At 37.0% G+C, this 21,896-nt stretch overlaps 1 protein-coding gene across 3 annotated transcripts in view; it reads left to right on the top strand.

The window, feature by feature from the left end:
- coro7 (coronin 7) overlaps positions 1 to 21,896 on the top strand; it is a 187,274-nt gene that overhangs the window by 3,879 nt on the left and 161,499 nt on the right. For all 3 annotated transcript variants that reach the window (XM_048181256.1, XM_048181243.1, XM_048181240.1), the window contains exons 2-6: positions 1,479 to 1,575; positions 1,766 to 1,846; positions 2,033 to 2,103; positions 5,918 to 6,101; positions 11,096 to 11,172. In XM_048181256.1, coding sequence (XP_048037213.1) covers positions 1,479 to 1,575; positions 1,766 to 1,846; positions 2,033 to 2,103; positions 5,918 to 6,101; positions 11,096 to 11,172 — 510 coding nt within the window. The remainder of the gene's footprint in view (positions 1 to 1,478; positions 1,576 to 1,765; positions 1,847 to 2,032; positions 2,104 to 5,917; positions 6,102 to 11,095; positions 11,173 to 21,896) is intronic.

Here is a 21,896-nt window from a genome sequence, read left to right as displayed (position 1 = left end):
TGTAATCAGTGTCGTCTTTTGTCAACATCTCAAGGCTTTTGGTGTGTGTTCCAGTGTTATTTTAGTATTATTTGTATACTATTTTAAATTGGCTTATGCTTTCAGTTTTCATTTTAATTTTAATTTCAGTAATTTTATGTAATTTTTACATTTTTAAATATTTAGGTTTAATTTATATTTATTTTAGTTTGTTTATTTTAGTTTTTTTTTAATTCTATTAAAAAATTGATTGATTAATTGGTTGGTTGGTTGGTTGATTGACTATTATTTAAAATGAGATATTTTAATTTATAAATTTTTAGTGTTTTTAAAGTTTTAATTTGGCATGCTTTAATTTTTAGTGTTTATATTTTAGTATCTAGTGTTAGTCTTTTATTTTAAAATTACTTATTTCATATGTTTGTATTTAAAATAAATTTAAAATAAAATTTTTCACTAAATTTTAGTGTTATTTTCATTATTTCTTTTTAAAAATTATTTTTATTTATTATTTAGTAATTTTATTATTGTAAAATTACTTATTTTAATATTTTTATTTTTCAATTTAGTAAGGTTTTATTTTAAAGTTATTTATTTTAGGTTGTATTTTAGGTACATTTTTATTGTTTTATATGATTTATATGTTTTTTTTTAAAGTAAGTTTTAATTTTAAAATTTATTTATTTAAATGTTGCATTATGCTTTAAATTTTAGTATTATATTTGTATTTTTGTTTTAAATTACTTTTTTATTTTACATTTATTTCAATTTTTAGTAGGCTAAATTTTGATTTTAAAATTAGTTATTTAAATATTTCATTATTATTTCATTATTGACTTATATTTGCATTATTTTTATTTTAAAAAATACTTTATTTTACATTTTATGATTTTAATATTTATTAAATTTTAAAATGACTACTTTTATATTTTTATGGTTTTATTATTTATAAGGGATGCACCGATATGGAAATTTGACCAGTACCGATAACCGATAAGTCTTTATATTTTAAGCCGATAACCGATATATTGGCCTATAAATCTAAATCCAAATTTTTATATAATTTTTGAGAGGCTAATTACAAAAAAAAGTTTCACCATTAAAAGCCATGTCCCAAGCACACAATTATAATGTTCTCATTATTATTTTATGTAAGCCTATATGAAGCTGTACTTAAATGTATTTTCTTTTTTAAAGTGATTTAAATCATATTTCTTGCTATTCAAAACCATGGTGGACAGAGTGCATCTGAAGTGTCTCAGCTGAAGAAAATAATCCATTATTTATCGGCTTTAAAATATCGGCTAAATTTTCTTATTGTGCCGATAACGATAACATTAAAAATTAACATATAACGGCCGATACCGATACTGTAGCCGATATATCATGCATCCCTATTATTTAATAACTATTTTCATCAACTCACACAAACCCCCTGCAGTTCCTTCTTCATTTTAAGATGCCATCTGATTTAACAACACCCCTGTCTCTCTGTTCAGGGCTGGATTGCAAATGTACGAGGAGGTTCCTTCTCTTCTCAGGGCAACCACATCAAATCCAGCTGCAGTCTGGTGGCCTTCAACACGGATCAGGCTGGTACGAACCCTTGATTCTGCTGCATGTCTGTCTGAACGTCTTCACTATCACCTCTGAACATCTGAGCACCCCTGATAACGTTTGCACACTAAACCTGATGCCAGATCAGATTAAACAACAGCAGAACCAGTCTGTCTTGAGTTTTGTATACAGTGTTTTTATCGTAACCTTGTTTATTCTGTCTCTGGAGGAGGTGGGATGATCGGCCTGTCTTCTGTGAATGCCGGATCTGACGGGAAGTGGACCGTGACCCAGATTTCATGCCATGCTGGTAAGACACAATACTATAGGTCCAACTAACATGCTTAACTTCATTCAGAGCAAAAATAGATGTCTGTGAGGATGCCTGGAGTAAATAAAAGCGATGTTTGGATGCTGTCAGATGCAATGTCACGGTTCACTAAAAATAAACCCATTTGACTCTGTCCTAATTCTCTTTCCGATCTTTCTGTCCCAGACCTCGTGACCGACTTGGACTTTTCTCCATTTGATGATTACCTGCTGGCAACCTGCTCAGCTGATGAGACTGTAAGTCATGCTAAAGCACTGATAGTTTTGTGTTGCTCGTCTGGTCCACAGCAGCTTATTCTGAGCAAGAACTGGAAAAGACCATCTGAGTGACGTGTAAAGTGACCAACCACGTTTAGGGCGGGTATATCTGAAATTTGATCACATAATACACAGTAAAATGACAAACAACAATATATAGTAAGCTATATAATATAATATAATATAATATAATATAATATAATATAATATAATATAATATAATATAATATAATATAATATCATGCACCATGTAAGCACATTATCTTAAATCTCTGAATGTCTTCAATAATATGAACATAAAAAAACCTATCAAACCCAATTACTTTTTTTTAATTAAATTTAATTTAATTTAATTTAATTTAATAATTTTATTTTATTTTTAATTTTTTTAATTTAATTTTTTTATTATTATATTCAATTAGTAATTTAATTAAATTTTTTTAATTTTATTTAATTTTATTATTTATTTTTAATTTAATTTAATTTAATTTTTATTTTATTTTATTTTTTTAATTTTTTATTTTATTATTTAATTTTATTTTTTATTTATTTGTATTTTTATTGTATTATTAATGTACATTTTATTTAATTAACATTTTTTAATTTATTTTTTTTTTACTTTTATCATTTACTTATTTTTGAAATGTATTTATTTATTTAGTTTTTGAAATTAATTAATTAATTTAATTTATTATTTTAATGTATTTTATTTACTTTTAATTTTGTAATTTATTATTTTATTTTATTTATTTTTTTATTTTTTTCATTGGTTCAGTCTTTAAGAATGTGCTTCATCAGCCATCAGCAACATGCTTTTGTTGAGCTGTTTTGTCTGTTCAACTCATTTCATTTCAACTGTTCAACTACAGAAAAGCAAACACACACACAATCACATTTCTCTGGAGGTATTGTTATATCACCTTCTGTAAATAGCATTTTCAGCAGCTGTAACTCCCCACAGATGTTGAGGAGGTTGGCAGACGGCGCTGTCACTCAGGTCTGGTTTTCTTTTCTTGCATTTAAAGCCGTGATTTGAAAGCTCAGCAGAATGAAGAGACAAACACACATGAGGCTGTTGATGAATCTATCTGCTGATGCCTTCATATCTCTGCACAGCTGGCCTCCACCTGACATCTGCTCCAGTGTATGTCTGAGTCAGTGGAGTTCAGTGTTTAGTATTCCCAGCACAGCACGCTCAGAGTCAGACCAGTTCCGTTAGGGATATTTCCCATGGTAATCTTGGATTCTGTCAAAATACCATGGTTACTTTTGCTTCAGTTAAACTGCTGTAAATTGGTATTGGCCGCTTAGGAAATAAATAAATAATATTGTCTGTCTGTCTGTCTGTTTGGTCTTATCTGTCTGTCCTTCTGTCCTGTCCATCTGTCTGTCCCGTCTGTTCTGTCTGTCCTGTCTGTCTGTCTTGTCTGTCTGTCCCGCCGTTTGTCTGTCCTGTCCGTCTATCCATCTGTCCTGTCCGCCTTTACTGTCTTGTCTTTCCTGTCCGTCTATCTGTTCTGTCTGTCCTGTCTTTCCTGTCCTGTCCTGTCTTGTCCGTCTGTGCTGTCTTTCCTGTCCTGTCTTGTCTGTCTGTCTATCCTGTCCATCTGTCCTGCCGTCTGTTTGTCCTGTCCATCTGTCCTGCCATCTGTCCTGTCCGTCTATCCATGTGTCCTGTCTGTCTGTCCTGTCTGTCCTGTCTTTCCTGTCCTGTCCTGTCCTGTCCGTCTGTCTGTATGTCCGTCCAACCGTCTGACCTGTCTGGTCCTATCTGTCTGTTCCTCTGTCCTGTCTGTCTATCCTGTCCGTCTGTCCTTTCGGCCTGTCCATTTGTCCTGTCCATCTTATCCGTCTATCCTGTCCGTCTGTCATGTCCTGTCCGTCTGTCTGTCCTGTCCGTCTGTCCATCTGTCTGTCCCTCCGACTGTCTGTCTGTCATGTCCTGTCCATCTGTCTGTCCTGTCCGTCTGTCCATCTGTCTGTCCGTCTGTCATGTCCTGTCCATCTGCCCGTCCGTCTGTCCGTCTGTCATGTCCTGTCCATCTGTCTGTCCTGTCCGTCTGTCCATCTGTCTGTCTGTCCGTCTGTCATGTCCTGTCCATCTGTCTGTCCTGTCCGTCTGTCCATCCATCTGTCTGTCCGTCTGTCATGTCCTGTCCATCTGCCCGTCCGTCTGTCATGTCCTGTCCATCTGTCTGTCCTGTCCGTCTGTCCATCTGTCCGTCCGTCTGTCCTGTCCGTCTGTCCATCTGTCCGTCCGTCTGTCCCTCTGACTGTCCGTCTGTTATGTCCTTTCCATCTGTCTGTCCTGTCCTTCTGTCCGTCTGTCCTGTCCGTCTGTTATGTCCTGTCCGTTTGTCCATCTGTCTTGTCTGTCCATCCGTCTTGTCCGTCTGTCATGTCCTGTCCATCTGTCTGTCCTGTCCTTCTGTCCATCTGTCCGTCCGTCTGTCCCTCCGACTGTCCGCCCGTCATGTCCTGTCCATCTGTCCGTCCATCTGTCCTTCCGACTGTCTGTCTGTTATGTCCTGTCCATCTGTCTGTCCTGTCCGTCTGTTATGTCCTGTCCGTTTGTCTGTTTGTCCATCTGTCTTGTCTGTCCATCCGTCATGTCCTGTCCATCTGTCTGTCCTGTCCGTCTGTCCATCTGTCCGTCCGTCTGTCCCTCCGACTGTCTGTCTGTCATGTCCTGTCCATCTGTCTGTCCTGTCCGTCTGTCCATCTGTCCGTCCGTCTGTCATGTCCTGTCCATCTGTCTGTCCTGTCCTTCTGTCCATCTGTCCGTCCGTCTGTCATGTCCTGTCCATCTGTCTGTCCATCTGTCCATCCGTCTGTCCCTCCGACTGTCCGTCTGTCATGTCCTGTCCATCTGTCTGTCCTGTCCTTCTGTCCATCTGTCCATCCGTCTGTCCCTCCGACTGTCCGTCTGTCATGTCCTGTCCATCTGTCTGTCCTGTCCTTCTGTCCATCTGCCCGTCCGTCTGTCATGTCCTGTCCATCTGTCTGTCCATCTGTCCATCCGTCTGTCCCTCCGACTGTCCGTCTGTCATGTCCTGTCCATCTGCCCGTCCGTCTGTCATGTCCTGTCCATCTGTCCATCCGTCTGTCCCTCCGACTGTCCGTCTGTCATGTCCTGTCCATCTGTCTGTCCTGTCCTTCTGTCCATCTCTCCGTCCGTCTGTCCCTCCGACTGTCCGCCCGTCATGTCCTGTCCATCTGTCCATCTGTCCGTCCGTCTGTCCTTCCGACTGTCTGTCTGTTATGTCCTGTCCATCTGTCTGTCCTGTCCTTCTGTCCATCTGTCCTTCCGACTGTCTGTCTGTTATGTCCTGTCCATCTGTCTGCCCTGTCCTTCTGTCCTGTCCGTCCATCTGTCCTGTCTGTCCATCCATCCTGTCCGTCTGTTATGTCCTGTCCGTTTGTCTGTTTGTCCATCTGTCCTGTCCGTCTGTCCATCTGTCTTGTCTGTCCATCCGTCTTATCCGTCTGTTATGTCCTGTCCATCTGTCCCTCCGTCTTACTGTCTGTCTGTTATGTCCTGTCTGTCTGTTCATCTGTCCTGTCCATCTGTCTGTCCACCTGTCCAGTCCGTCTGTCCTGTCCTGTCCTGTCCTGTCAGTCCGTCCGTCCGTCCGGTCCATCCTGTTTGTCTGTCTGGGACAGCTTTAATTTTTGTTGTGTTTAAGGATTTTAAAAAGACTGTATATAAATTTTCTTGATTTAACACATGTATTTAGGAATTACCACAATATAGTGTTTAATAATACCTTTCTCTCTATCTCTCCTCATTCAGGTGAAACTGTGGCGTGTGTGTGATCCGGATCAGGATCAGCCCAGTAATGCCGAGGTCACTCTGACCCCCAAAGACGGACGACTGGAGGTCGTTCTCTTCCACCCAGCGGCCTCAGGTCTGCTTGCTGTGGCGTCTGCGAGGGGCGTTCAGGTGTGGGACGTCACACGAGACTCCGCCTTAACAGGTGAACTCACACCTTTTGCATTCAGACATACAACCATCACTGCTGTTAAACACCTGTTGTAGTCTTGTCTTTGATTAATTTAAGTGTACATTTAAGCCCTATTCAGACTGTAACTGTTTTTCATCTCAATATGCTTGGCCATTTCTGGGGTGCTAGATTTGATTGATTAATTTTGATTTGACTTGATTTATTTTATTTTCCAATACATTTTTTTTTTTACAAACTAATTATTTATTTTAATGTATTTATTTTTTAATTTATTTTAATTAATTAATTAATTTGATTTATTTTATTTTAATTTTAACTAATGCATATGTTTTAATTTATTTATACATTTATTTAAATGTTTTTTAAAGGTCTTCGTGATCCCATGTTTCAAACTTTAGTTAGTGTGTAATGTTGTTGTTATGCTGTGTTCACACCAAACGCGAATAGAGCGTCTGGCGCGAATGATTTCAATGTTAAGTCAATGTACAGACGCGTTTACGCGCGTCTGGAGGTCTCGCGGCGCGAATGAGGCGTTTAGCGCGGCGCGGAAGACGCGAATTCGCCTCATTCGCGCGTCTAGTTCGCGAGAATGACGCGAATTGAGCGTTTCGCGCGATACGCGCGTTACACGCGAATGGTGCTTTTTGTGCATTTAGCGTTTGACGCGAATTCGCGTCTGACGCCCGAGTTGAAAAATTTGAACTTTGGCGTAAATTCGCGCCGCGTTAACCAATCAGGAGCCTGCTTGCTGCTGTGGCGGCAGGCCCGCCCGGAGTCACTCATTCAAAATGGAGGAACGACTGATATTATCAGTGAGCAGTCACCCAGAGATTTATGACACAAGTTCATACTTCTATAGAGACAGGAATAAAAAGGACCTCGCTTGGAAGAGTGTCGGTGAGGAGATTGGGCTACCTGGTAAGTTGTAAATACACATTTCACTTTTGAGTCACGTACACGTTTATCGACCCGCAGCCTTCCCGCGACGCTGACCTCTACACCGCTGTTCTGCTCTCCAGAGCAAATACAAAGCGGTAGCTCTCTCGATGAACGCATGATCAACATCAGCCATCTTGCAAACAGACAACCGCCTAGCACTTGCCCCTCCCACAAGAAGCGGATTTCGCCTCGGACGCTTGTTTTTTACGCGCGTCTATTTCGCTCTAGACGCGCGAATGCATTCAAAATGTTCAAGCGGCAAACTAGACGCGGTAGATGCGAATTTGACGCTCTATTCGCGTTTGGTGTGAACGCAGCATAAGAGTATAAATAAAATCTGTAAAATTTTAAAGCTCAAAGTTCAATGCCAAGCGAGATATTTTATTTAACAGAAGTCGCCTACATCGAACGGCCAGTTTGGACTACATCCCTCTACTTCCTTCTTTAATGACGTCACTAAAACAGTTTTTTGACTAACCTCCGCCCACAGGAATACACAAGAGTTGCGTTTGTAGAGTGTGTTTGTCGCCATGTCGTCGAAACGCTGTTATTTTCATCCCGCAGTCCAATCACCGGGTCTGATTCCGGCTCAAATTGATAGGGTAAATTAAAGACATGTTTACAATAACACTGAGCGCGTGCATCTCCACGTTATGGTAAGAGGCGTGACCTTTCCGGGCAAGATGCGCTAAGCTGCTGTCGAATCACAACACAGGAACCGCTGGCACAATCAGAACTCGTTACGTATTTCTGAAGGAGGGACTTCATAGAACAAGGAAGTCATCAGCCCGTTTTTATGACAGTAGAAACAGCGGTATACAGATAAGTAAATTATGTGAAAAATACTGTGTTTTTTTACACGTGAAACATGAACACATGTTATATTGCACACTATAAACACAATCAAAGCTTCAAAAAAACCACGAAAAACGGGACCTTTAATTATTACGTTTTTATTCTTTTAATTAATTTGTTTTATTTATTTTTATTTTATTTTTAATTTATTAATACATGTTTAATTTATTTATTTATACATTTATTTTATTTCATTAGTTTATTTTTATATAATTTATTTTATTAATTAATTTACTGTTTTTTTTTTAAAATGCAACATGATAGTGTCGTAAGTCAATTAACATCCAGACTGATTTACAAAGACAAATTTTACAAGGCCCAAAAATCAATTATTATTTAAATCAAATTTTTTTTAAGTACACAATAATGAAAAGATAAAATCAACTGTCCAATCAAGTAAACTGCTAAAACCTCGTCTGAATGCATGACTTTACAGCAATTACAGCCTGAATAATGCAGTTCATGAGGGTTTTGTCTGCAGCTTTTCTTTTGTCTCTGCTGTGTGTTTCTTTTTGTTTGTTTTGTCTCTGTGTGTATTTCAATGTTTGGTTTGATCTGCTGAGCCTCTGGTGGTTTCCAGGGCTGCAATTGTTACAGTCCTCTGGGGTCTGACGTGGAGCGGCTGAGGTAAATGTTTGAACTCAGAAGCCCCTCAGAGCTTTGGGCCGCGTGTCCCCGGAGCCCCATGATGGCTGCTGGTGCTTCCCAACCTCACATCTCACATCACTGTCTGCCTTCATCCGTTTTCATGCGCTTGTGTCCCTGTTAGTTGTGTTTATTCACTCCCTCTGTCATTTTACACCAGACTCTGTCACTTAAAACAAATTCAGTGCCATGGAATCAGATCTTTGAGAAAATGAGAAATGTTGCAATGGCAAGGTAGTTTTTTTTTATCTTTTCAAATAACAAATACGTTTTTTTTTAATTTTTTTTATGGTTTTAGTTAACTATCTTAACGCTGGAATTAATTCCTCAATTTTTCTCTCAGGCTCTGTTTTCACTTGGTATTAAGATGCTTTTTGGTCGATCGGATCACAAGCGACTCTATATACGGGTGTAAACAGGGTCTAAAATGTTTTGAACTTGTCCACTTTCGACCACTTCCAGAGATAGGCAAAAACGCATCCGACCAGATTGCTTTCGTAGTGGAAAAGCTCATGTGGTTCAAATGTGTTTGAGTCAAAAAAGACCACCTATTCTCCTCCTACTGACCTAATGCTTAAACATTATGGGAAGTGTGCGAGTCAGATCTGATTTGCACTTGGTGTGAAGCCGAAAAACTTACTGAGCACAATGTTCTCTCACCATTACTGATTTCTAACATGCACTCACTGCGTTCGGCTGGTCTTGAGGCTGTCGGAGCAGAAACAAAAGCTGATGCTTTCCGTATGTTTCGTATGTACATTGCGCAACCTTATTTTGTCCATTAGATCTGAAAAACCCAATACATTTACCCATTTACCTCACATACGAAAAACCTAGGACTATTTCATATCATGAATATTTAATGAACAGTTTGATTGACAGCAGTGGTTCTTGAGGCAAAGTTGTTCAACATGAGGAGATCTATCAAATGATATGCATATTGTGTGTGAAACACCATGTGATTACAGAGGCGTAAAACTCGTTAGCGCCATCTAGTGGCTGATTTCTTTCAAAACTCTCACAGACTTCTAGGGCCATGAGTCGAACATGCCCATCGAGTTTCGTTCCGGTCGGCCTCCGTTAACCTTATCTAACAGGTTCTCAAATTTCATTGGTCGATGGTGGCCATGTTTTTTGAGTTACGCCAATGTCCTCATAGACTATCATGCCCACTTGGACCAAGACACTGCATGCCAATTTTCAAGTCAATCGGACTAACAGTTGCGTATTTATAGCTGTTTTCATGTTATAGCGCTACAAAGTGTTCAATCGCCGCAACGTTTCTACTGTGAGCTCATACACGTTTGGTGAAAATACCTCATTCCTTTCTCAAGTTATAGCCATTTTAGTAAAAGTGGCTCCACCCACTTCTTTTGGCACCCTTGGTGTCCGTGAATCGAAATTTAATTTTATTTTTTTTTTTTTTTTTTTGATAATTATTCATATTCAGAGTCCAGAGAATCTTTCTGCACTGGTTTGGTTCCGATTGGGTGAAAAAACCTAGGACTAGTTTGCAAAAGTAGGTTTTTGACAAAATTCAAAATGGCGGAAAAGTTTTCGTGATGGAAATGGTAACGGAAAAAAAAAGGTTTTGTTTGTCTTGAGCCAAGGATTCCGACAGTATAAGGATCTTGAGTCTATGACTCTAGGAACAGTTTCACGTTTTTGATTGCTGTAGCGCCACCTACTGGCCAATCGGGTCTCCTGGCCAAGTTTCAAATCTCTAGCACTTATGGTTTGGTCTGAAAAATAATAAAAACCCAACAATATCAATAGAGTTTCAGCACAACATCCTTGACCCCCTTATTTTAGTGTTATTTATATTCTATTATAGTATTTATTAATATTTTGAATTAACTTGTGTTTCTATATTTTTTAGTAATGTAGAAACACATATTGTTTCTATATATTTAGTTTAAGTTTTCATAATTTTGTTAAATGCTTTTGTTACATATTAAATATTTCTAAATTTAGTATTTTTAATTTTTATTGCTTCAGTTTTATTTTAGTTAGTTGCCAAGACAACATTTCCTATTTAATTTTCAAAGTTTTCTTATTTTAATGTCTAATTTTCTAATTTCACATAATCGGATCTCTGAGATCTGCTTTGGCATATTACATAAGCTTCTCCCAGTGCATTGATTTGTGCCGCCACACTTCCTTAACACAAGTGTGTGTGTGTGTGTGTGTGTGTGTGTGTCTGTGAGTGTGTGTCTGTGAGTGTGTGTGTGAGTGTGTGTGTGTGTGTGTGTGTGTGTGTGTGTGTGTGTCTGTGAGTGTGTGTCTGTGTGAGTGTGTGTGTGTGTGTGTGTGTGTGTGTGTGTGTGTGTGTGTGTGTCTGTGAGTGTGTGTGTGTGTGTCTGTGAGTGAGTGTGTGTGTGTGTGTGTGTGTGTGTGTGTGTGTGTGTGTGTGTGTTGTGCACAAATTCCCAGCACTATCATGCTTTTCTGTATGTGTTCCTCACTGATGTCAGGTGTGTTTCCTGTCTGAGAGACTGTGAACTTACCTTGAATATTTGTCCTGTTGTGACGTGTGTGTGTTTGTGTGTGTGTGTGTATTTGTGCAGTTCTGGAGCAGCATGCGGATCAGCTGCAGGCTCTGGCCTGGAAGGAGGACGGATCACTGCTGGCTTCATCCTGCAAGGTAAATGATCTCTACAGCACAAAAGGCACAGTGTGTCTCACCTTCTGAAGGCTCATAAACAGCAGGAGAAATCAGTGATCAATACAAATAATGTGTAAAGGCCGGTTTACACAGGACAGGTTAAAGGATTAGTCCACTTTTAAATACACTTTTCCTGATAAATTTACTCACCCCCATGTCATCCAAGATGTTCATGTCTTTCTTTTGTCAGTCGAAAAGAAATTAAGGTTTTTGAGGAAAACATTCCAGGATTTTTCTCCTTACAGTGGATTTCAATGGCTACCAACAGGTTGAAGGTCAAAATTACAGTTTCAGTGCAGCTTCAAGGGCTTTAAATGATACCAGATGAGTAACAAAATATCGCCTTGAGCGTATTTCCGCTTCCGCATTCTTCATAACGCTTACGCTGAATGTCCTACGCCTTCCCTATTCAAGTTACGGAAAAAAACGAAACTGGCGCCGCGTTCGTTCCGTAAGTAGAATAGGGAAGGCGCAGAACATTCAGCGTAAGCGTTATGAAGAATGCGGAAGCGGAAAGTACGTTCAAGGCGATATTTTGTTTATAAAGCATAAACGGTTGTATTTTTTTCGAAAATGACCGATCAATTCGCTAGATTAGACCCTTATTACTCATCTGGTATCGTTTAAAGCCCTTGAAGCTGCACTGAAACTGTAATTTTGACCTTCAACCTGTTGGTAAAATGATCGATATTATCTATCTATCTATCTATCTATCTATCTATCTATCTATCTATCTATCTATCTATCTATCTATCTATCTATCTATCTATCTATCTATCTATCTATCTATCTATCTATCTATCTATCTATCTATCTATCTATCTATCGTTCTTTCTTTCTTTCTTTCTTTCTTTCTTTCTTTCTGTCTCATTATTTCTAATATTCTGTCATGTATTGCTTATCTTTCTGTCATTCCTTCTAACATTCTTCCTATCCTTCTATCGTTCTTCCTATCGTTCTTTCTATTCTTCTATCTATCTATCTATCTATCTATCTATCTATCTATCTATCTATCTATCTATCGTTCTTTCTTTCTTTCTTTCTTTCTTTCTTTCTTTCTTTCTTTCTTTCTTTCTTTCTTTCTTTCTTTCTTTCTGTCTCATTATTTCTAATATTCTGTCATGTATTGCTTATCTTTCTGTCATTCCTTCTAACATTCTTCCTATCCTTCTATCGTTCTTCCTATTGTTCTATCTATCTATCTATCTATCTATCTATCTATCTATCTATCTATCTGTCTATCTATCTATCATTATTTCTAATATTCTGTCATGTATTGCTTATCTTTCTGTCATTCCTTCTAACATTCTTCTATTCTATCATTCTTCCTATTCTATCTTCTATCTATCTATCTATCTATCTATCTATCTATCTATCTATCTATCTATCTATCGTTCTTTCTTTCTTTCTTTCTTTCTTTCTTTCTTTCTTTCTTTCTTTCTTTCTTTCTTTCTTTCTGTCTCATTATTTCTAATATTCTGTCATGTATTGCTTATCTTTCTGTCATTCCTTCTAACATTCTTCCTATCCTTCTATCGTTCTTCCTATCGTTCTTTCTATTCTTCTATCTATCTATCTATCTATCTATCTATCTATCTATCTATCTATCTATCTATCTATCTATCTATCTGTCAATCATTTTTTCTCACTTTCTGTCATTCTTTCTATCATTTTTTTATCTGTCTATCATTCATTTGTTCGTTTGTTTACTCATACATATGATGTGTATTTCTGGTAGTTTTCTGGGAAGTATTTGGAAAGTTATGCATTTGCCATCACAGACAGTAGCACATTCTCACCAATAGATGCCGCCAAAGTGTGTGTTTTTCCCCATCATGCCTCTCATCCCTGTGGATCATTACACAGATTGGCTTTATTAGCGGAGCACATCATTATCACGTCCTCAGGGGTGAAGCTCATAAACCCTGCTGGTCACAGAGGTCTGTCGAGCTCCTGGACAGAACACCGATTGTTAGTCTGAGAGGATCAGTAAATCTGATTTAAGGAAGCTTATTACATCTGGCCTCAAAATCAGCCTTTGTGTCTTTTACTTAATGTCAATTACACGTCAGCACTGGTTCATTATGGAGGACAAACATTTTAATATAGCCAAATGTGTCAGTATGATCAACCTATTGTGAATCATTTGAAACATTAAACCACAGTGTCTTTTCCTCACTGCAGATGTGTTTCTATTTCTGGAAACAAAAGGTTTGTGTTTGGCAGGAGCAGTGTTTTGATTGAGTTTATGGAAAGAGTTTGTTTAAATCAAAGTGGATGAATATGTACTGGACTGAAAATTTGATGGTTTGCGGTGTTATATTTTCTTTCAAACATTCCTACTGCGTTCAGCATATTAGGTAAAAAAATCGGATTGTTCCAGAGAGATAAATATTTATTTATATGACATAATTGACACCACATTTAAAATGATTTTTTTTTTTTTTTAAAGCTCAAAATGAGCCAAGTTTTAGTATTTCGAAGCCCGAATGACATAATGTCTTCCGATAGGAGCTGAGAGCTCAAAGCATACCTGAATTTATCGGCATCTACAGCTAGACTTTGTAGTGTTTGAAGTATTGCGGAGAGAGGAGAGTTCAGTCCTCACCTGGCCCCCGGGAGCCCGGCGCCAGACCCCCAGAGCGGCTGATTTAGCACCCTAGAGGAGGGAGACTGACTTGGGTACAGAGAGGTACGCTCACCCGCCCCTGCAGGAGGAAATGGGGAGCAATTCATAAAGAAATAATAACACACTGCAGAGCTTTTCCATTAGCCTGTTTAATGCTCTCAGAGGTGCAGAGCCAAAGGATGCTGGAGTTTATGGCTGGATGAGGAATTTTAGGATTAGTTTATGAGGAAAAATTAGGTCGTTTGAGTTTACACAGAATGCTTTGTGCTGCTTCTAGACGGTAGTCACTACTGTTTTAACATATTGACATCTTTTATATTGTGCAAAAATTATATTTATACTACTTTGATTTATAGTAACTTAAAATTAATTTGTTATATTAAATTTTGTATATTAATTACTAATTAATTAAATATTTTAAAATTTAAATTTATTAGCATTTTTATATTCATTAATTATTTTATAAGTCTTTGTTTTATTTTAAACTTATTAATGTTGTAATATTTTATATATTCATTTTAACATTTTTCCATTAATACATTTTTTAATATTTTAATAATGTATTAATTTTTGTATTAATTTTATATTCATTTATTTCTTATATTAATTTTTTAATAATGTTTTAAAATGTATATTTAACATGTTTATATTATTATTTTTATAATTTAGATTAATTTATTATGTTTATAATATTTTAAAATGTATATTTAACATTTTTGTTAATTTTATTTTTTATAATTTATTATTGTTTTATATTAACTTATTAATTTGTTATATTAATTTATATTTACTCATTTTAACATTATACATTAATACATTTTTGTATATTAATTTATTCATTTTATATTATTTTTATTGTTTCTTATGTTAATTTATTATTGCAATCTTGTATCATTTAAATTTAAGCTTTTATGTTCATTTATTATTTTTGTGATAATGTTATTGTTTTATTTTAACTTATTAATTTGTTATATTATTTAATATATTCATTTAGCATTTTATATTAATTATTTTTGTATATTAATGTATTAATTTTATATTCATTTATTTCTTATATTAATTGTATGTTTTATGTTGTTTTAAAATGTACATTTTATTTTAATTTATTTTTTTATAATCATTATTGTTTTATATGAACTTATTAATTTATTTAATATTGATTCATTTTAACATTTTACATTATACATTATAATAAATGCTTATATATTTTTTATTATATTTATATTAATTTATTGTTTCTTATATTAGTTTAATTTTATAATATTTTAAAAGTTTAACATTTATATTAATTTATTTTATATTATGTTTTGATATTTATTTTAACATTTATTTTATATTCAATTATTACATTTTATTTTAATTTATTATTTTTTATATTAAAACCTTTTTTTTTATTATATTTAAATTTTACATTTTAATTTATATGTAAACAGATAAAGTATATTTATAATACTAAGCTATATTCCATCCTAAAACCATTAAGAATAACACCTCATCATGACAGTGGACCAGAATGCATCCTAAAACTTCAGAGGAGAGTCAGAGAGGAAAAACACAAACAGGACCAAGCTAGAAACGTGACACTAGATCACAGACTGAACTCCGAGGTTGTGCCCTCGGTCGAGTCAAGCTGTAATTTAAGCGAATGGGCTCGCCAATCTCCCCAGATCCACCTTATTAAAGCAAATAAGCACTGCCAACATGTGCGTTCAATTCCAGCTGTTTTCCCCCATTAGGTGAACGGGAGGAGAGGGCGGCAGCGGAGAGCGCGCTCGTGACAGGCCTCGTTTGGAGGCATGGACACGCATATTTTATGACACGGCTGTGTGCACAAATGCCTGCCACATGAACGCAGAGGCTTTGTTCCACAGCGACAGTGGAAGTTTATGATTAAAAACGCCATCAAAGCATTAAAGCAGGTGTTGATTTATGGGCTGGTGTCTGCGCTTATGTGACTGCGCTTTTGAGTGCATTGCTATTCGTACTTTTGAAAGTATATAGGCTGTAGTTTAAATGTTTTTTTTTTAACAAATTTCCATAATTTGTTCTACAGACCAGAGTCATTTAGTTAAAGGAGACATATCATGCAAATCTGACTTTTCCATGTTTAAGTGCATCTACCAACCCAGAAAACGTGAAAAGGGACAACCTAACTTTGTTTTGGCAAGCCTTTCTCTGCAAGCATGTGAAAAAACGAGCTGTTCAGAATTCATTACTCTAGTGATATAGGATCTTATTATAATATTACTGCGCCTTAATGAAGAAAATATAAGTATTTTAAAGTAATGCAATGTGTTTCTTCGGTTCAGGCAGCTCCACTTTCCATGTGCTTTCCCTTAGCCTCTGTACGCTCTATTACTTTATGCTAGCACAAACAGAAGTTGTGTTTGACAGAAATATATCGGTGTTTCATATGACTCACCCACAAAACAGCTTAGACTACTAATGTGATCTCATTTTATGTCGGACGGCTTCACAAACGCTGAATTTGCACAAAAGATTAACATGAAGCACATGCTAGTGGATGAGTTGAATCAGCTCCACAGCAACTACATAAATTTATCCACTAACCGTTCAGAAACGTCCAGTTTCATTCTAAAAGTTGTAACTTCTTCCTGAGTCTCTCCATCAGTGTCGACTCCGGTTTGAACAAAGTAAGGCTGAACACCGTTACTGATAATCCTCATTTTGGCTGCGTGAGATTCTCCAGCTTTGTTGTTGTTGAGCAGCAGCTCATTTGCATTTAAAGGGACACATAAAAACGGCATGTTTTTGCTCACACCCAAATTGGGGCAAATTTGACAAGCTATAATAAATTATCTGTGGGGTATTTTGAGCTGAAACTTCACAAACACATTCTGGGGGCACCAGAGACTTATATTACATCTTGTGAAAAGGGGCATTATAGGTCCCCTTTAATAAATACTGTAACAAATGTATTGCTCATTGTTAGTTCATGTTAGTTAATACATGAACTAATGTTAACAAATGAGAGCTTATTGTAAAGTGTTACAAAAAACTTGAACTTATTTTGCCAGATAGTTTTCATGTAGTTTAACTTGATGTACTTAAATGAAAAAAGTAATAAAAACTATATAGGCATGTTTAAAAAAACAAGCAAAAACTAACAACAAAACAAAAGTATTAAAACTTTAACTAAAATTTAAATGAAAACAGAAAAAATAAGAAAAATATAAAAACTAATAGATTTCAGCGATAAAGTAAAGAGATGTGTTTTCACTTTTCCAAGTCATCAGACTAGAAAAAGATTTTCACCTAGTAAACGATAAAATCGGTCAAAAAAAGAAACAAAACGAAAATCAATCCCCTATAGAGTTACGTTGATGTAATATATTTATTTATATATAATGTAAACAGATTGTATATGTAATATAAAATATATGCTCTCATCACAGCATAAAAATCCAGAATATTCATGTTTCTTTTATGCTAATAAGTTTCTAATATTAAAAAAAAAAACTTTTTCTAATGCATCAAAATAATTGACAACAATTCTATTGCTTTTTTTTTTTTAGGATACTATAGCTACGTAGAACTGCACGATAAATCGAAAAAAGATTGCAGTCTCTATTCAAACACCCTCGCAATCTTATTTTATTAATGAAAACGATTCGCCCGTGTTTATTAAACCTTTGACAAAATCATAACGGAACATTCAAACCTGTGTTTGTGCTGCCGCTGAACCAGAGAGAGAGCAGTTTTGAACCACACAGTAGTTATTTCTGTGTTACAAATATTCAGATTATCACAGAAGTACTGAGATATAAGTTTAAAGTTAAGATATAAACACTGATGTCTACCATAGCGATCAAAATAGAACAAACCACTTTTTGAAACTACTTTGACGCTTCAAATAACGGTTGCACCAAATAAATCTTACGCCACTAGGTGGCGATAAGTGACTGTTAAAAATGCATTTGTCATTGAATCATTCATTCAAAAGATTTGTTCAAAAACACTGATTCATCCAGTACTGAAACATTTATTAATGAGTCATTGAATTCATTCAAATTAATTAAACATTTTTTTCCAGCAATTAGAGTCCAGTGTCCAATTAATACTTTGTCAGAACCTCTAGTAAATGGCATGTTATTTTGTTCAGTTTTATATTCAGAATCGTGGGAGAATCGTGATCTCTATCATGATTCTCATTTTATCCAGAATCGTGCCGCTCTATCGTCCAGGGCTGCTGTTCACAGTTTGTTGTCCATTACAACCAAGAGGCTTGTGAGAAGTTTACTGGAGCACATGTGTATTTGAAACCATTCAGATGAACGTGAGAACTGTCAATCTGAGCTCAAACTGCACTCATTGATTAAACAGCTGTTGCCACTGCGCACACACACACACACACACACACACAGCGATTGGCTCCTGTGTTTGCATGTGTGCTTTTCGCTTATTGCAGCATGTGCGTCAGGTCTCTCTGCGATGGGCGTCAGGGGTCGGACGGGTCAGACTGTGTGTAGTCTGTTAAGTTTGAGTTGACGTGTAATAAAAGCCTCCCTGTAGAATCACAAGCCTCTATTTAAAGCCGTACAGATTCTGATCTGGGATCAGGTTCTTCTGTGTGTTTACACTGATGATAATCTCAGAGGCTGATCCCAGGTCAGGAGCGTCAGATGCGTACGGCCTGCCGGGTCTGGTCTGGGGTCTGTCTGGGGACTGAACGGCCTTGTGGGTGGGCTGCCCATGACGGCCCCCGTTTGCAGCGTCAAACTATAAACAGCAAATAAAATAGCATGACTGCACAGTGCATGACATGAAAGATAGTTTCAATAACAGACTGTATTCTCTTGAAGGGATAAAGTAGGCTTTGCTAGTTTTGAAATGAGGGTTTGACGTACTGTTGGCTATGTTCAGAATGGAAAAAAAAACAATTTTCCACAAAATATTAATCTCCAACGTTCACGAGAGCACCGTGACGCATGCTTGTTGTGTTGACACGAGAGCAGCGTGAATGTGCATAATATTATAGTCTCCTTTTTTGTGCTGGTTCTGCTCTTTTATTTGGTGTTATTCAGCAGTAAATGCAGCATGTCACAGTGAAGTAGTGTGGCTCTGTGTGAGCGGTTGCTGTTTGTGTTTGCGCTGTTGTCTTGATTTGTTGTCTTGGTTTTGGTGACTTCTGTCTGGTGTGTTTGTCTGGAGAAGAGGTGGCTGTGGTTACTGAGGATGTCTTAAGGGTGCAATAACGGATAAAAAGCATTATTCCCTGTTTCCCAAATGTGTTTAGGGAGGGTTTGAAACTGAGCACTGAAACCACACCGTGACTCTGTTCCAAAACTTGGTGTATTGCCTTCTGAAGGCAGTGTTTTAAGGGCGTATTCGAGCTTTTCTAGCTATGAAATTTTAGATTTTAAATATACTTTCTTTTTGTTAACTATATATCTTAGAAGTACTAAAATATTACATATACAAATAATACACAGAGCCTGATTGGTCAGATGGCCCAGTCTGTTGTGATTGGTCTACTGCTTACAGTGTGTGTCAGAAACAAAACGGTCCATTACCATATCTGAATTTCAGCTCGTTATCCTCAGCACATGATATACGAACAGTAATGATGGCGTAGGTTTTATCGTATCAATTCCTCATCCTGTTGGAAGTGCATCAAAGTGGATTTACTTTTACAGTTTCTTCTCAACATGTCAACAACACGAACCAAACTCTTCCAGTCTCAGCTACAACTACAGTGTTTGAGGGTCAAAGTAGACGTTGTTCACTGGCAGCCAATGAACAGCTATAGGCTGGCATTATGAAACATTTGTCACAAACCTGCATAGGTTTGTGCAGGAAGTAAGACTGGAATTACTGACGACTCGTTTCAGGCAGTTCAGAAACTACTTTATCTGCACTTTGGTCTTTGAACCTTTGTAGACCTTTTACATTAAAGGATTAGTTCACACAAAAATGAAAATTCTGTCATTAATTACTCACCCGTAAGATCTTCGTTCATCTTCGGAACACAAATTAAGATATTTTTGATAAAATCCGATGGCTCAGTGAGGCCTCTATTGCCAGAAAGACAATTAAAGGTCCCGTTCTTCGTGATCCCATGTTTCAAACTTTAGTTAGTGTGTAATGTTGTTGTTAGAGTATAAATAAAATCTGTAAAATTTTAAAGCTCAAAGTTCAATGCCAAGCGAGATATTTTATTTAACAGAAGTCGCCTACATCGAACGGCCAGTTTGGACTACATCCCTCTACTTCCTTCTTTAATGACGTCACTAAAACAGTTTTTTGACTAACCTCCGCCCACAGGAATACACAAGAGTTGCGTTTGTAGAGTGTGTTTGTCGCCATGTCGTCGAAACGCTGTTATTTTCATCCCGCAGTCCAATCACCGGGTCTGATTCCGGCTCAGATTGATAGGGTAAAATTAAAGACATGTTTACAATAACACTGAGCACGTGCATCTCCACGTTATGGTAAGAGGCGTGACCTTTCCGGGCAAGATGCGCTAAACTGCTGTCGAATCACAACACAGGAACCGCTGGCACAATCAGAACTCGTTACGTATTTCTGAAGGAGGGACTTCATAGAACAAGGAAGTCATCAGCCCGTTTTTATGACAGTGGAAACAGCGGGATACAGATAAGTAAATTATGTGAAAAATACTGTGTTTTTTTACACGCGAAACATGAACACATGTTATATTGCACACTATAAACACAATCAAAGCTTCAAAAAACCACGAAAAACGGGACCTTTAACACTTTAAATGCCCAGAAAGCTGCTAAAGATGTATTTAAAACAGTTCATGTCACTACAGCGGTTCAACCTTAAATGTTATGAAGCGACGAGAATACTTTTTTGTGCGGCAAAAAACAAAATAATGACTTTATTCAACAGTATCTAGTGATGGCTGAGTTAAAAACACTGCTTCCTGAAGCTTCGGAGCTTTACGGATCAGTGTTTCAAATCAGTGGATTCGGAGTATGTATCAAACTGCCAAAGTCACGTGATTTCAGTAAACGAGGCTTCGTTACATCATAAGTGTTTCGAAATTTCAATGGTTCACCACTGGGGGGCGTAACTTTTGATAAGCGCTCCGAACCACTGATTCGAAACAAAAGATTCGTAAACCTTTTGAAGCTTCATGAAGCAGTGTTTTGACAATCGCCCATCACTAGATATTGTTGAGTAAAGTCGTTATTTAGTTTTTTTGGCTTACAAAAAGTATTCTCGTCGCTTCATAACATTAAGGTTGAACCACTGTAGTCACATGAACTGTTTTAAATACTTCTTTAGTAGCTTTTTGGGCACTGAAAAAGGAAATGATCTTACTGGTCAATGCAGGCCTCACTGAGCCATCAGATTTCATCAAAAATATCTTAATTTGTGTTTTCCGAAGATGAATGAAGGTCTTACGGGTGTGAAACGATATGAAGGTGAGTAATTAATGACATTATTTTCATTTTTGGGTGAACTAACCCTTTAACAAACGGCTGAAATATCTGAAAAAGCATAATAGTGCACTTTAACATGTAGTGCCACATGTTTGATATTGCAATGATTATGATTCTGCCTTAATAGACAGCTGCCTATGTAGACAGTGAAGTATCTCAAAATGGTTTTGAAACCCTTTGTGACCTGATAGTAGTCGATTACGCTCTGTTTTTATGGTGTGTGAGGACTCTTGAGAGAATGTGTCAGTCTCTGGTCTTCATTAAGGATTTGTTGCGTTGAGTGAAAGACGTAGTGCCGGTCGCAGCCTGTTCCTATTAGCGCTCATTTCCCTTCGCTGATCTGATTCACTCTCCCTATTGGCTGTTTTTGAGTGTAATGGGGTCGTCTGATGGTCACCGATTGACTGAACTGATTTTGACAATGAGTTCAGTCTACACCAGGATTTACGCTGCCAGTTATGTTGACAGACTCGTAACAAATACCACATGAAGTCATTTCTACCGTATAATAATCCAGGCACAGCTTACTTAGTCACTACTCTGAAACAAAAGCCTAAAGAATCACATCAGAATCTAGAAGTTTTGTGCATTTTAACATAACGGTACTGCGACTGTGGGAAAATGTGGCGTAGCGTTGATGC

Source organism: Megalobrama amblycephala, linkage group LG1 (assembly GCF_018812025.1).
Source record: "Megalobrama amblycephala isolate DHTTF-2021 linkage group LG1, ASM1881202v1, whole genome shotgun sequence".
Classification (NCBI taxonomy): Eukaryota; Metazoa; Chordata; class Actinopteri; order Cypriniformes; family Xenocyprididae; genus Megalobrama; species Megalobrama amblycephala.
The sequence above is the reverse complement of the archived record's forward strand: the minus strand, read 5'-3'. Positions and strand labels throughout refer to the sequence as shown.